This window comes from Xenopus tropicalis, chromosome 2 (assembly GCF_000004195.4).
Source record: "Xenopus tropicalis strain Nigerian chromosome 2, UCB_Xtro_10.0, whole genome shotgun sequence".
Lineage (NCBI taxonomy): Eukaryota > Metazoa > Chordata > Amphibia > Anura > Pipidae > Xenopus > Xenopus tropicalis.
Window position 1 is genome coordinate 21,254,938 of NC_030678.2, and position 17,498 is coordinate 21,272,435.

General features: G+C 37.6%; 1 protein-coding gene across 2 annotated transcripts in view; it reads right to left on the minus strand.

Moving 5' to 3' along the window:
• The window catches only part of epha6 (EPH receptor A6), a 479,518-nt gene that overhangs the window by 424,148 nt on the left and 37,872 nt on the right, over positions 1-17,498 (minus strand). For both annotated transcript variants that reach the window (XM_018091417.2, XM_031896584.1), the window contains exon 2: positions 6,138-6,202. In XM_018091417.2, the coding sequence (XP_017946906.2) occupies positions 6,138-6,202 (65 nt within the window). The remainder of the gene's footprint in view (positions 1-6,137; positions 6,203-17,498) is intronic.

Here is a 17,498-nt window from a genome sequence, read left to right on the forward strand (position 1 = left end):
ATTTAACCATTAAATAAACCCAATAGGGCTGTTCTGCCCCCAATAAGGGGTAATTATATCTTAGTTGGGATCAAGTACAAGGTACTGGTTTATTATTACATAGAAAAAGGAAATCAATTTTAAAAACCTGAATAATTTGATTAAAATGGAGTCTATGGGAGACAGGTTTTCCGTAATTCGGAACTTTCTGGATAATGGGTTTCCGGATAAGGGATCCCATACCTGTACATCATTTCACGCTCCTAATCAAAGAAACCCTCCCACACTTTAAATATCATCTGTTCTGATGACTTTTGATGTTGATTTTTATGGACTAAATTTACCATAATTAACACTGATTTGCAATACTTTTTTGATTTTGGAAAAAAAAAAAAACTACTACTAATGAGGAGCTCATACTCGTATATTCTGCATCAATTTATAAATGTAAATCTTAAGCTCTAATTACTTTCTGCATAACAGCTTCAACGTGAGAGTGTGACTCATTCTGCTCTTCCATAGCGGTCCTAAAAATACCAACCTGTAAAGATCTATATCTTCTTTGGAACTACTCTATAAATCATTCATATCCGGTCAAATCATAATGTAGCAGTGTCTGTAGAGGGTCATGTGATACATGTGGTATAATGCAGCAAGTCATAGAACCCAACAGGAAGCCTTTGATGGGGGTACAAATGATGAATGGCGTGAGTCACGCCATGATACCAATCCTGCTGTGAATGCCCAGGAGATATTTATATTAGCCGCGGTGTTCTGATATATCTAAGCATAGAAAACAGCAGGGGAATCTGCATACTGAGACGTAAGCAGCACTATTCAGTCAACATCTATTATATTTTCTAACTGGAGATAGAAGGACAGGACAGCAATAAGGTATTGGCAACCTGGCCTAATTCATAAAACCATGGTAAAATCGGCATGAAAGTCAATGGGACAGTGAATTTCTTGTGCCAACTTTTAATCATGGCTACTTTTTCAACACAAAATACACTTAAGTCAATGGTTTTTTTTTCACCAACTGTGCAGAATACACCATAGTCTATGGACATTTTTTCATGGTGAATTTTTCAGGGTGAAAATTTTCGCCGTAGTTTCGCAAAAATATTAGCTGACAATGAAACGCTGATATTTAACCTGGTGAAAGATTTTGCTCATCACTAGTTGTTTTATATATTTCTTTAGGTTACATAGACTCCAATGTTTAATAATCTTTTTTTTTTTAAGTTTTTATTTGTACATTTTTGAACCTGACATAAAGAAGGAAAGGGAAAGCAAAGAGTAAGAGCAGAAAGAGGAGTGTAGAGCTGAGATTGGAGCCAGTTTGTATTGAAATGTTGACATTATATTCTAGTCAGGGATAAGGGACAGTTGCAGTCAGGGCCAGAATGGTTTATAGGGGTTGGGAAAACACAGAACCAAAAAGGTTTCTCTTTACTTCTTCTACAGAAAATGTAATGATTGTACAGGTATGGGATCCCTTATCCGGCCACCCGTTATCCAGAAATTTCTAAATTAATCTTAGGGGGCATTTACTAAAACTTGATTTTTTTCAGTTTAGGTATTCTGAATTTGTCACAGAAAAAACATGACTTTTCTTATTATTTATTATGTAGTGATGAGCGAAAAAAATTTTCAGGCATGGGTTTGCAGCGAAAATTCCCCATTGTGCAAATTTGTTTGTGAAACGGCTACGAAAATTCAAGTCGCAAAAAAAAAAAGTCATGGCTGCGTCAAATAAGTTACAGTCACGTCAAAAAAAGTTGTGCACATCAAAAAAGTCGTGCAATAGCCACATTTCATACATTTTCCACCGTTTTGTGAATTTTTCAACAGGTTCATGAGTAGTGATGAGCGAATCTGTCCCGTTTCGCTTCCCATAAAATTTGCGAAACGGCAAGAAAATTTGCAAAACAGCGAAAAATTTGTAAAACACATTTGTTGTGCAATTGTTTTGTCACCCGCGGCTATTTTTTTGGTCCGCTGCGCTTTTTTGCCATGACCGCACCCAATATTGATGTGACCGTGCCCATTCTGGCGCGACCGCACCCTTTTTTACATGCCCACGCCCTTTTTGATGCAACAGTGCCCAATTAGACACGACAAAAAATTCTGTGCGGCGAATTTTTTTGCGGCGAATTTCCACTGAAGTTTCACAAAACAATTCGCCAATGTCGAAATGCGGAAATTTGCTGTGAATTCATGCCTGGCGAAAGAATTCGCTCATCATTATTCATGAGATTTTCAGGGACAAAGTCTGAATTTCGGACTTTTAAAGGAGAAGGAAAGGCTAACAAAGAGTTAATCTCAAGCTGCAGGCAAACCTTCAGTTCTCTCAATTGTGCAATATTTCACCTGTTCAGAAGATCTGAAGCCAAACAGGAAGAAAAAACGCTGAGCTGTGTAAGGAAAGTTCCCATAATGCCCAGACAGACACCCAGACCAAGTGAACATGCTCAATTAGTAAGACTATGGGGCAGATTTATCAAAACAAGAGTTCGAATCCCGAAAGGGAAAAATTCCGATTGGAAATGAAAATTTCTGAAGATAGTTATATAGTTACATAGTTACATAGGGTTGAAAAAAGACCAGAGTCCATCAAGTTCAACCCATCCAAGTAAACCCAGCACCCACACCCTATACTTACCAATCTATACACTCACATACATAAACTATATATACAAACATTAATATTAACTGTAGATATTAGTATCACAATAGCCTTGGATATTCTGCTTGTTCAAAAACTCATCCAGGCCCCTCTTATAGGCATTAACAGAATCTGCCATTACCCCATCACTAGGAAGGGCATTCCCCAACCTCACTGCCCTCACCGTGAGGAACCCCCTACGCTGCTTCATATGGAAGCTCTGTTCCTCTAATCTATAGGGGGGGCCTCTGGTGCGCTGATTGTTTTTATGGGAAAAAAGAACATCCCCCAACTGCCTATAATCCCCTCTAATGTACTTGTACAGAGTAATCATGTCCCCTCGCAAGCGCCTCTTTTCCAGAGAAAACAACCCCAACCCTGACAGTCTAACCTCATAGTTTAACCCTTCCATCCCCTTTACCAGTTTAGTTGCAGTCTCTCCAGCTCATTAATATCCTTCTTAAGGACTGGAGCCCAAAACTGCCCCCCATACTCAAGGTGAGGCCTTACCAGGGACCTATAAAGGGGCAAAATTATGTTCTCATCCCTTGAGTCAATGCCCTTTTTTATACAAGACAGCACTTTATTTGCTGTAGTAGCCACAGAATGACACTGCCTGGAATTAGACAACTTGTTATCAACAAAACCCCCAGATCCTTCTCCATTAAGGATACCCCCAACACACTACCATTCAGTAGATAGTTCGCGTTTATATTATTTCTACCAAAATGCATAACTTTGCACTTGTCAACATTGAACCTCATTTTCCAGTTTGCTGCCCAGTTTTCCAATTTTAGATCGCAAATATCACAAAAATGCTTATGAAAAAATCATATTAGTCACGATAATATCGTATTGGCGATCCGAAAAATTTCTGATGTGCGTTAATTGTGTGAAAATTTGCATCGTGGTCGTACAAAAATATCGTGGTACGATCCGAAAGTTCCGAAATTTTCGTATCCGAACGACTGCAAACGGTGCAAAAAAACTTTCTGCACTGGCACTCTGCAGCTCCAACCTGGGCAAAGGAAAGTCACGATACCGAAGCTTGAATAAATAACAAAACTTTCCAACTCTTTGCGGCAAATAAAAAAATCACAGAAAATACCCACAGTTCTCAGTCGTACTTTAATGAATGGGCCCCTAGGTCTTGGAGGCTCCATGATTCCACTTACAAATATATTCAGCTAATGTAGAGCACCCAATAGATCTGAGTGTTTTTCCTTTATTGAAAAGAACGAAAAGATAAATATAATAAAGCAGCATGTTCCTCTGCAACACGAGAATCAGCTGCTCTATGGGGAGTCAGTGGAGGATTTTCCTAATACAGGATACCGCAAGTGCGAGTGATTAAACGCCATTGCAAATAATCAGCCTTTCGCCAAACAAGGATCTCAGCTAATTCTCATTTCACAAGGAGTCATTTATGACCTTGCCAAGGGAAGAAACAATTTTGGAGCAGCAGGGAAGGTTTAAAATTAGTTTGATTTTAATAATAAGTTTTTATCTGATGTGGAATGCTGGAATGAGACGGCGCTCCTGCGCTGCCCAGTCATGCTAGCAGAAGGGAAAACAACGTGTCCTCAATGACTTGTTTACAGTTTATTATTTTTTCATCTAGTCTGGCAGCAGAACAGACACACGCCTGCAATTCCCAAACGTATGCTGATGGAGGAAGACACGGTGCACTTCGGCACAATATGTCATAACATTCATTTCAATGGAAAATGGCTTAATAATGATCTATTTGAACTAAGTGACGTGGTGGGACATGGTGAGCTGTCTGCTTTAACTCTCTTTAATAATCTATATTGTGTATTTGAAATATGTACTTTTCATTATTGCATGGATTTGATTGTACGTCAAAGTAAGAAAAAAAACCACACAGCACTGGTCTCCATCTAGTGCAGGAATTTACTGTGGCAGAAGCTCCATGCAACGTCCCCATCATCTACTGTGGCCTCAACAAGTAAGACATCACTACTTCAACTACATGAACAACCCCTTGTATCTAAACCCTTAGAAAAAGTCCATGATTTAGTCAATGTGCCATATCTATATTCCTTGCTTATCTTTTATTGCAATTGGTGCAATACTGGACCCTTCAGTACTCTTGTTTTTGTGTCCTGGAGTTAATAACAACCCCTACAAGGGCACCATACCAAGAGCATCTCTTACCTGGATCTGGCTGTGCTCTGCACCTCTCATCAGATAAAATTCATTTACCACCACTCCCTAGCTTGCAAGACTAAATGATGAAGTTAGGGGTTGGGTAAGTGGTGGGAGAGGGACACCTACATGCTTCCCCCGCGTGCCCCTCAGGAATACACCACTACCATATGAAGATTGTACTCTTCAGAATGACCGCAGGTGTTTGAGGCCACAGTTTTCACTAGTTGGTGCACGGGACCCATGGTGCCAATAATGTGACTCTGTTCGATTGTGTAAGTCAAACCATTAAAACCCTCAAGTTGACTGTCCAAATATCATATTTTTCATCAAGATGTTGTTCAAGTTGAAGCATTACTTATGGGGTATATTTATCATGCTGTGTAAAAAGTGGAGTGAAGCATTACCGGTAATGTTGCTCAGGGCAACCAATCAGTAATTGGATTTCAAACCAAATCAAAGCATCTGATTGGCTGCTATTAACAACATCACCGGTAATGTTTTACTCCACTTTTCTACACAGCATGATAAATTTATGGGTACCACAATATACCCATGGGGTATATTTATGCTGTGTAGAAAGTGGAGGGAAGCATTACTGGTGATGTGGTCCAGGGCAACCAATCAGCAATTAGATTTCAACAGTTAAAAAACCAAAAAGCTTTCAATAAGAGGCCAGTTAGATAATTTAATAATCCAATAAATGAAAAATACATTTTGATGATTTAACAATAGATTTAATGGGTAATACCAGCTTAAACATACTTAAACACGTACTTAAAAACAAAACGTAAAAAAAGAAATGTATTTATCCAATATGTACATTTAGGGGCTAAATCAACTTTTTTTCTTGATTCGAGAAAAACACGGGGGAAAAAACACAGATGCAAAAAAAATTGCAACTATTTTCTGAAACCTCAGCTGCTTGGGACGTATTAAAGAAGGAACTCGCCAGAAAAAACTCAGCAAGTAAAAGCTGGTGAGTTTTTATATAAGTCAACTTGAATATTCTTTAAAAACTTTAATCATTTATATACCCAGTTTATTAAAATATTGGATTTATTCAGCCTCATTGAAAATGAATGAAACAATGGGATTCTTGCTTGTGTGTGAGTTTTTTAAACAAAAAAAAATGCCAAGAATATTTTGTTTGTGTTTTCTTCCTAAATAAAGTGGGGTTTTTTTCCCTAACACCTTTATCTACATCTAAATACTGTAATATTATTACTGTACATGAACTTTTTAGATTAACAGTATTGGTATTTCCACAAGAGAAGACAACAACAATGATATAACGCTGTATAAATAAAGAATGGCTTACCCCATTTACTGGATATGTCTTCCATCCCAATTCACCGATTGCTGTTGTTGTATCAAGAAGCACAACTGCAAACAAACAGAGCTCTGATTAGTAATCAACCTTTGCACAGGACATCAATTATGGATAGTAAAAGATAGGAAGGGAAGAGTAAGCTCAATTGTTCCATCTTTCTATAGAACAGATTTTATAAAAGATGTTGAATAAGAAATATAATGCTTCAATAGCATACACGCTCATCTAAACATGTATAATGTTTTTTACAGGGACCAATACGGATACAGCATTTCGTACTTCCCAACATATCACAATTAAAAAGTTGGGGCACTCTAATTCACATATTTTGGGAGTGTCCACTTCTCCAACCACTATGGACAGAAGTGGCCAACATGTTAACTCACCTCCTAGGATTCCCAGTCCCCAATGAAATATTAACCTTCTTTTGACAAGGCTTTTGACAAAATGCACAAACATACTCAGGCACTGTTTAATCAAATCCTCACAGCCACATGGCTAGCAATAGCCTCCAGATGGAAGTCAACAACTATACCAACGATTGCCCAAGTCACAGTCACAAGGTAAACAACAATAGACTCTTCAAATCCAGAATATCTTTCATGCAAAACAAGACCAACTATTTACACATATGGTCCATATGGTCACCTACCCCTGAGATAACCTTCCACTGTTCTACAGACCTTTTTTTAGCCCCAAGATATGAGAGTAAGCTCCGTTGACCACTATCCACAAACTCCAACATATATACTGTTTCTTTACAAAACGCAAAAGTTACAAAAAAAAGAACAAAAAAAGTTGGGCCAAACCCATTCCTGCAACTCTCCTTCCTAAATCAAGACAGTTAGGGGCTACAATAATGTGGCTTCACCACCTTGTGGCTGCATTTATGCTGTAATTGGAACACTGCATCTATGGAAGAACCTGAAATTGCACTTTGCACAATGAGTAGGGATGCACCAACTCCACTATTTTGGGATCTGGCCAAATCCTTTGTTAAAGATTCAGGTAAATACCAAACTGAATCTGAATCCTAATTTGTATATATGACAAAAAATCACTTGATTTTAAAGATTTGGATTTGGTTTGGCCAGGCATGCGGATTCGGCTAGATCCAAATCCTGCTGGAAAAGGCAGAATTTTGGCTGAATCCCAAACCAAATCCTGGATTCGGAGCATACCTATAAATGAGCCCTTTAAACTTGTCACTGTAGGAATTTTGCTCTGCGCTATACTTATTTCTTCCCGACAGATTGGTTTTCAGAAAAGAAATACAGTGTTATAACTATTGATTCTGCATCTTGTTCAAAAACCTACTTTAGGTTTAGTTGCCCATTAATTATTTTTTTTCCCTCAATGCTAGATTCAGGATCAATATGGATACAGAACTATGAAGCAAGGATAATTATGCTTGAAAATATGAAACAGCATGCTGATGGTAAGTAGTGCAGAAAGAAATGCTTTTCTGTATAATGCAGGCAGAGAAAGGCTGATCCGCTACATTCTGCCCCATGTTCTGTATGCTCTGAATCCATCTAGCAATGCCCACACAAAGCATGTTTTGGAACAAAAGCACATACAGGTATGGGATCCTTTATCTGGAAACCCATTATCAAAAAAGTTCCATCTCCCATTGACTCCATTATAAGCAAAAAATATATTTTTTAAATATTCACTTTTTTCCTTAAATAATAAAACAGTACCCGTACTTGATCCCAACTAAGATATAATTACCCCTTATTGGGGGCAGAACAGCCCTATTGGGTTTATTTAATGGTTAAATGATTCCCTTTTCTCTGTAATAATAAAACAGTACCTGTACTTGATCCCAACTAAGATATAATTACCCCTTATTGGGGGCAGAACAGCCCTATTGGGTTTATTTAATGGTTAAATGATTCCCTTTTCTCTGTAATAATAAAACAGTACCTGTACTTGATCCCAACTAAGATATAATTACCCCTTATTGGGGGCAGAACAATCCTATTGGATTAATTAGACTTAATGTATGGAGATCCAAATTATGGAAAGATCCTTTATGCAAAACCCCAGGTCCCAAGCATTCTGGATAACAGGTCCCATACCTGTACTACTTTTGCAGTCTCCTTACACTTAAACTCTAAACTAAAGCGCATTCGGGATTTTCTATTGTCAGAACTCACAGGTTTGATGCATAACTAGTGACAAGCGAATCTATACCGCTTTGCTTCGCTAAAAAATTTGCAAAACGAACGGAAAATTCGCGAAACGGCGAAAAATTTGCGAAATGCGATCGTCGCGCAACTTTTTTTCACCCGCGTCTCTTTTTTAAATGCAAATTTTTCCGGGGCAGATTTTCACTGAAGTATCGCAAAACAATTTGCCAATGGCAAAATGTGGAAATTCTCTGCAAATCCATGCCTGCCTTAAAAATTCACTTATCACTATGCATAACGCAAAAGTGTGTTACACGGCTATAGTGAACAGAGAAAGATCTGCTGCTTTTTAGATAAACATACAAACACCACCGATAAAAATTGCAAAGTTTGCATTGTGACTAATAGCTCATTACAAGCAATCACCATTGAATGTTTCCTGATGACTGGTTGCTATAGGTTACTAGACACGGAGCAAACTTTGTGACTTTTGGGGGAGTTCACTGAGAAGCAATCTATGGCTGTATGAGCTCTCATTCACTGGGAAAACCTCTATAACAGCTGCTCATAAAAGCTGACTCAGCGGTTGCTGATTAACTGTTGATGAAGGAAGCAGAAAGGCCGTGGACTATTTTAGCTGAACTTCCTTGGCAGCAATGAGACATCTCTAGTGTATTTGTAAGGGACAGAAAGGATCTGCCAACAAGGGTGGTTCATCCTAAGGCAGCTTTTCCCAACTCAAATTCCTAGGTACTAGTGATGAGCGAATCTGTTCCGTTTCGCCGAAAAAATCGCAAATCTTTCAAAAGTTCTGCGAAACAGCGAAAATGCCGTGCGGCACAAAAAATTATCGCCCGCGGCTATTATTTCGTCGCCCACGGCTATTATTTTGTTGCCCGCAGCTATTATTTTGTCGCATGGCTATTCTTTTGGCTTCGCCCGCGGCTATTATTTTGTCGCATGGCTATTCTTTTTTGATGCCGGCAACAATTTTTGGACGTGCGCCGAATTTTTCTGTGGCAAATTTTTTTATCCGTTTTGCTAAACAATCCACCAATGGTGAAACACGGAAATTTGCCGCGAATCCATGCCTGGTGAAACATTTTGCATTATGACCATTGTGATCATGTCTATTTATTACAACACCAGTATAGACAAGTTACACAGAGTGCGCATAGGGTGGGGCATAACAGATCAACTACTTGATTTTAACTTAAACAGCTGTAAAAGTGGCTTCTGTCTTTTCCTTCATAGTTTATTATAGTTTATTAATTATTTGCCTTCCTCTTCTACCACTTTCCAGCTTTCAAATGGGGGTTACTATAGGGGTCACTGACCCCGGCAGCCTAACTATTGCACTGTGAGCCTACAATTTTATTGTTACTTTATCTTTCTGTTGAGTCTTGTTCCTATTCATATTTCAGTCTATTATTCAACTGGTTTCAAGGTAAAGAAGACCCTAGCAACCAGATAACTTCTATAATGCGACACTGGCGAGCTACTAAACAAAAAGCTGAAAAAATGTAAAACCACTAAGACCAGTTGCAAATTGTCTCAGAATATCAAAGGCTAAATCATACTTAAAGTTCATTTTAAGGTAACATTGTATGGGGTGCAAAGATATGCCTGGCTGAGATAGGGTTAATTTCCCCTTGCAGTTAGTTTGTGAAAGCTGAACTACTGAGAAGAAAGTGTAGAGAGAAAATTGCTTTAAACTGCAATTCGGTGTCCCTGTCTCCCATCTGCCTTCAGACCGCCGAGTCCCCACACAGTATAAATGTATCAGAAACATCCGCACATATTAGCATGAGAAAGTAAATATTTTCTGTTTTATTCAAATATTACAGAACCCATTTTTATAACATCTGCAAAATAAGGACAAAAGCTTTTCTTCTTTCTTACATCTTAATGCCGGTTGCCCATTTAAGCAACTTACATAGCATGTATAGAAACAAGTTCTCATAGCAGCCTGAATCTCTATTGGTTCTAAATGGAAAAATATGTCAATGAAGATTCTCATTCATCCAGGCCATGATATACAGTATCTAGTAGAATTACGTCTAAAACAACTGGACTTTTCTGAGTTTTTCTTGAAAATATCTCACCACTCATCCGAGTGGCTTCTTCAGTTCAAATGGCTGGTAGGGAATTCCCCGGCATTTAAACCCTTGAGGGTAGTAGAGTCACAGACATCCAATCATAGATAGATAGATGATAGATAGATAGATAGATAGATAGATAGATAGATAGATGATAGATAGATAGATAGATAGATAGATAGATAGATAGATAGATGGATGATAGGTGATATAGATAGATAGATAGATAGATAGATAGATAGATAGATAGATGATAGAGATAGATGATAGATAGATAGATAGATAGATAGATAGATAGATGATAGAGATAGATGATAGATAGATAGATAGATAGATAGATAGATAGATAGATAGATAGATAGATAGATAGATAGATAGATGATAGATAGATAGATAGATAGATAGATGATAGATAGATAGATAGATAGATAGATAGATAGATAGATAGATAGATAGATATAGATAGATAGATAGATAGATAGATAGATGATAGAGATAGATGATAGATAGATAGATAGATGATAGAGATAGATGATAGATAGATAGATAGATAGATAGATAGATAGATAGATAGATAGATAGATAGATAGATAGATGATAGAGATAGATGATAGATAGAGAGATAGATGATAGATAGATAGATGATAGATAGATAGATAGATAGATGATAGATAGATAGATAGATAGATAGATAGATAGATAGATAGATAGATTATCACTGTGCCTGTAATCTTGTCTCCCCTTGGGGCTCTACTGTTTTGAAATACTCTTTGACTGGTATTGTATCATCATTAATCCCTTCCCTATTTATTGCCTTCTCCTCTCTCTGCTTCTTCTTCCTGGCCTTATCCTTCTTATTTATGTTCAGTACTCTACTATGAGTTCAGTGGCTGCTCCTTGTGAGGAAATGTCTTCAGTTCTGTTCTAGTTGAGGGGTACCTAAAGGAACCAGGCAACCCCAGCAGTATAGGACTAAATGATTTTCATAATATTATTTATTAAAGCCAAGTTCTCCCAATGTTCATGTTGTCCATCACAAAGTTGACTAGTTTTACTCCATTATCATTTGATGCTTCATTTTTCAAGGCTTCAACATCCTTTCCTTACTTGGGGTTCAGATCTCCCATGAACATTCTGATATTGTGCCTTGTAAGTCTAATTCATGTTCTGTTTTTTAAACAAACCCATGACAGCTTCTTTAGCCTTCTTTATGTACACAAAGGATCCATTAAATAAATGTGCCTTAATCCTACGAATGAAGCTCCTTTCATTATCAACTGATTTATATCAACACGGAAACCTTCTATGCCCCCACCGCAGCTTTATAAATGCCACTGAAGGTAGAATTCCCCTTTCTCTCCATTTTATCACTTTTATTGCTGCTGCCTCAGTGTTTTCATATTCCGTGCAGCCCATTCCACTATCTCCCACCTGTGAGCTCATACAGTAGCATAAGTTCACCATATATATATATATATATATATATATATATATATATATATATTTGATTTTTACTTTTTCAAAGCCATGCTTGATACTGTTAATTCAGATGACTGGCCCAACAAATATAGTCATGAAGTTCTTAGTTTCAATCTGTTTGAGTTTACGGTTTAATGGAAGAGAGTGGGTTATGGAGCAAAGTGCATTTCTCCAGGGCTAGAAATGATTCCAAAGTATCCGAAATGATATTTTTATACTGGTCTCCAGAAACTGTTAATGGTTTTGTAACGAGCTAATCTATAAATGTTGGATAGGCTGCATTAGGTATTCATTGGACGTTGGAGCTAATTAATTGTTAAGGTTCTCTTTTATAACAATTATACTTTTTTCCCTTAGCGGATATTTAAAGGATGTTTGCTGAAAACTTGATTATAGTATGTTTCTCTCTTGAATTCAAGGAGCCACAAAACAAAAAAAAAAAAAAAGAATGTTATAAATGTTCTTACTTTGGCTTTCCCCAAGAAGAGGATTAATCTGATTATCTGGAAACCCATTATCCAGAGAGGCTATGTCCCATAGACTCCATTATAAGCAAATAATTCCAGTTTTTAAAATTGATTTCTGTTTTCTCTGTAATTAGAAAACAGTACAGGTGTGGGATCCCTTATCCGGAAACCCATTATCTAGAAAGTTCTGAATTATGGAAAGGCCATCTCCCATAGACTCCATTATAAGCAAATAATTCTAATTTTTAACACCCCAACTGTATTCCAGCAGCCAGGTTAAGTTGCTCCCATCCCAACTGTATTCCAGCAGCCAGGTTGCTCCCCCAACTAATAGTTGGATATGGTGATACAGGTATCGGACCCCTTATCCGGAAACCCGTTATCCAGAAAGCTCCGAATTACGGAAAGCCCGTCTCCCATAGACTCCATTATAAGCAAATAATTCAGAATTTTAAAACTGATTTCCTTTTTTTATGTAGAAATAAAACAGTACCTTGTAACTGATCCCAACTAAGATATAAATAATCCTTATTGGATGCAAAACAATCCTATTGGGCTTGATTAATGTTTTATTAATTTTTTAGTAGACTTAAGGTATGGAGATCCAAATTACGGAAAGACCCCTTATCCGGAATACCCTTGGTCCCGAGCATTCTGGATAATGGGTCCTATACCTGTACTAGGTTAGGTGACTTGAGGACTCAAAAATAATATGACCTAACCTAATAACATACAGTATATTCAACAATAATTTAAGTTGCTGGCTACAATAAATATCCACTGTATCTATACCAGCTTTATAAAAAGTAGAGATAGTCTGTTAAAGGTACTGTAATACTTTCTAAATGCTAAAATAACCCTGCAAAGTATATATATATGTATATATATATATATATATATATATATAGAGAGAGAGAGAGAGAGATAGTCTGTTTAAGGTACTGTAATATTACATTACATTAACATTTATTTATAAAGCGCCAACATATTCCGCAGCGCTGTACAATAAGTGGGTTACATACATTGGACATACAGGTGAAGAGGGCCCTGCCCAAAAGAGCTTACAATAATACTTTCTAAATGCTAAAATAACCCTGCAAAGTATATATATATATATAGTGCAAAAAAATATCCCGCACTCACAGGACTTACAAAAAATAAAGAATTTTTATTGGTCTGGTGTCTAACGTTTCGGCTGACACAGCAGCCTTTCTCTTTGAGAAAGGCTGCTGTGTCAGCCGAAACGTTAGACACCAGACCAATAAAAATTCTTTATTTTTTGTAAGTCCTGTGAGTGCGGGATATTTTTTTGCACTATCTCTACCTTTGGCATTCTGCACCCAGGCATCTGAGACTTTTATATGAGACGTGAGTGCCTGATTCTCCTAGACTGTATATATATATATATAGAGAGAGAGAGAGAGAGAGAGAGAGAGAGAGAGAGAGAGAGAGATAGTCAGTTTAAGGTACTGTAATACTTTCTAAATGCTAAAATAACCCTGCAAAGTATATATATATGTGTATATATATATATATAGAGAGAGAGAGAGAGAGAGATAGTCTGTTTAAGGTACTGTAATACTTTCTAAATGCTAAAATAACCTTGCAAAGTATATATATATATATATATATGTGTATATATATATATATATAATTTTAAACCATAAATTTGTGAGTCTCTTTTCAGCAACCCTCATTAAATATATTGAATCAGCAAGAGCGGAGGGGAAAGATGTACCTGTTAATGACCTATGAAACTGTTCCATTTTCCTGCTCTGCAAATGCCTAAGTGAGATATAGCTTATCAGTAAGAGCAGTCATTTCTCCTCTCAGATTTTTGGATGATTTATTGTGGTGTTTCTAAACATTCGGAACACTAACAGAGTCACATGAATCTGCATTTACACTATGTCGCTTTATAATTAAGATCCATGGCCAATGTTGACAAAGTGTGTTTCTCCTGCGGAGCCAAATCCCATATTATCTGTTGGTACCTACTATGCATCGCCGTTATGTAAAGGTCACATCGTTACTGCCAGAGGCTATTTGTTGAAACATGAGCTGTTGTTAAAGTGCTGAGATTAAGCTTCACAACATATACATTCTACTCGACAAGCTTATCTGTCCCCTCTTCAGTTGTCACGTACGGAGATAAAATGTGTCAGTTTAACATCTTACAGGCAAAATATTTTATTATGACTGAGGCGAAGAGGAGATATAATTCTGCTGTTTTTCTGTTTAGGAGTATTCACTACTTGTAAGTTCATCCAGCATTATAGATCCCATTAGGCAGAGCTGCAATCACTACACAAAATTCCCCAGTAAGCAAGGAGCTGACAGGCAGCGACAGCCCATATGATGCATCACTTGTGCCATGTCCCATCATGTCAGCTGAAAATAGCACTTGCTTTACTGTGTCTCAGCATGGAACGGACAGAAAGGCACTTATATACTTATTTCCACAAGACCAGGCCATCTCTATCTATATCCCATGCCTTAAAAACAGTAAAATAGCCCTTTAATTAAATGTATGAGATTGTTAGGCAAAAACAAAAATTGTTTTGGCTGTTTTATAAGTGAAATTCAAAGCCTAAAAATTGCCAAAGCCAAAGGAAAATTATGGGAGTTTAAAAGAGAACTAAGTCTCAAGAATTTGGCTAGAAATGCTATACCCTATGTCTTGGGGTTCTTTACCAGGGAAGGTCTGTGTCTCCAAAGATGCCCCCAGTAGCTATTCTACTTCTTTTCGGCTGATCCACAGTACATGTTCTGGGCTATTGCCTAAGCTTAGGAACCAATTCACCATATACAGGTATGGGATCCATTATCCAGAAACCCGTTATCCAGAAAGCTCCGAATTACGGAAAGCCTGTCTCCCATAGACTCCATTTTAATCAAATGATTCAAAATTTTAAAACTGATTTCCCTTTTCTCTGTAATAATAAAACAGTACCTGTACTTGATCCCAACTAAGATATAATTACCCCTTATTGGGGGCAAAACAGCCCTATTGGGTTTATTTAATGGTTAAATGATTCCCTTTTCTCTGTAATAATAAAATAGTACCTGTACTTGATCCCAACTAAGATATAATTACCCCTTATTGGGGGCAGAACAGCCCTATTGGGTTTATTTAATGGTTAAATGATTTCCCTTTTCTCTGTAATAATAAAACAGAAGCTTGTTTTGATGGGGGGTACCTTGGGGGGTGCAGGTGCGTCCCCTGTCGGCCCTGTTGGGGGGTCAATAATTGAATAAGCCCAATTTGGCTACCCAGTCCTGTGTTGGTTTGCAAATTATGATTGCACAGAATAAAAAAAGTGGGAACAGTTGTCAATCACACTATTTCCATGTATTTTCAAGACATTGGCACAAAAACACCCACCACTATTCTTCTCTTGGCAAATTCAGAAGTTTAACTTCACTTTTATAGCATCTTTGCAGATTTGAGCTGGCGTCGTTTTTTTTCTTGATAAACTGCACAAAATCACAGATTTGCAATCAATGATTAAACAATTTTAAGTGAATTCCCAATATATATATTGAAAAGAAATCTGGCACTGATAAAAAAACATCAATACCAAAAAGATAGCGGTATCTCAGTGCTCATTGGTGCCTGAGCGCCTCACTCCTAATGCCTTTCGTGTCATTGGATCATCAAAAAAGGGAAACTCCTTGGGAAACCCCACCTCCTCTGATAAAGAATCCGGTGACATGAAACGCGTTAGGAGGGAGGATATTGTTACAACCTGAGATGGTATATAAAGTTATATATCCTGTTTTTCAACATTTTATTTGGAGCATTCATTTTTCTACACTACTCTGTTGGAAGCTCTTACTTTGACAGAAAGAAAACTCGTTTTATTTCCAATAACATAAACCAATGCACTGTGAAGGTCAACTAGGAGGAACTAGGCAGCGCTTGCTGTTCTTATATAACGGCGCGTCCGCAGTGTTACCCTACTTTCATGCCTCACATAAGCGATTCTGTAGCTCCTCACACAGTGGGACTCTCAAAAGCTAAATGCCTCAACAATTAAATTGCTTATCTTCAAGGTAAATCCAGGGCAAGAGGTTTGAAGGTTCATGAAAGCATAACATTTTAAAGGCTCAGACTCAGCTCATCTCAGCCACTGTTCGTGAAATGTTATAAAAGTCGTAAGGCATAGGGGTAATACAAATGTGTAAAATAAATATATTTCCAAGGTAACTGTTACATCATAATATTGAATTTTCAAATTTGATTTTATGTCAAAATAATGCCTTTTTTAGTAAAAAGTTATATATTCTCTGCAGATGCAGGTTGTCCGGAGTGATATAACCCCCCTCCATCTACCCCAGCAGCTGATCAACAGAACAATGGGCAGGTAACAAGATAACAGCTCCCTGACACCTGCATTGCTATAAATGCTCTCCACCTAGTGGTAGATATGAGAACAGCACCCAATAGTAAGAAATCCAAGTCCGGTTTTGGACTCCTCCAGTTACATGGGAGTAGGAGAAACAATAGGTTACCTGAAAGCAGTTCTTTTTTTTTTTTTTTTTTAACTAAAGATTTTTATTGATTTTCTTTGCATGTGATATACATCAGTACGAACTTGGGGTAAAAGAATTGAGAGAGGTAATAGAGGTGAGTTTGGAGAGGAGAGGAGGAAGGGAGGGGGGGGGGTTTCCGTGTCTAGTAATGATGTCTCTTTATTGCTGATTTGGTTTTTGCTTTCTTGTTCTTTTCTTTTTTCCTTTTTTTTTTCTACTGGCGAGGGAAGGTTAGCATGGGTGGTGTTCGTTGTGTGCAGTCCCATGTCTCTTATTTGTTTTAATTGTTGGGTTAAGTGATGTTCATGTTTGTTTTGGTCCAGGTTCGCCATATATGTTGGGTGGCTTTATCTTTGCTTGTTGCTTTTTCGGAGTGTCGAGGTGCTTGTTGCTCATATGTGAGGTTGGAATCCGTGAGGTGGATTAAGTCCTCTTTGGTTGGGATAGTGCTCGTTTTCCAAAGTCTGGGAATTAGTAGTCTGGCTGAGGTTAGGATGTGGAACGTGAGCTTTTGTAAGTCTTGGGGCAAGTCCTGGATGCCATGGTTGAGGAGTGCTAGTGGTGCAGTTAATGGGATATGTAGGTTCATTGTGTCATATAGAAGTTGCGAGACTGCTGTCCAGAAGGGGGCAA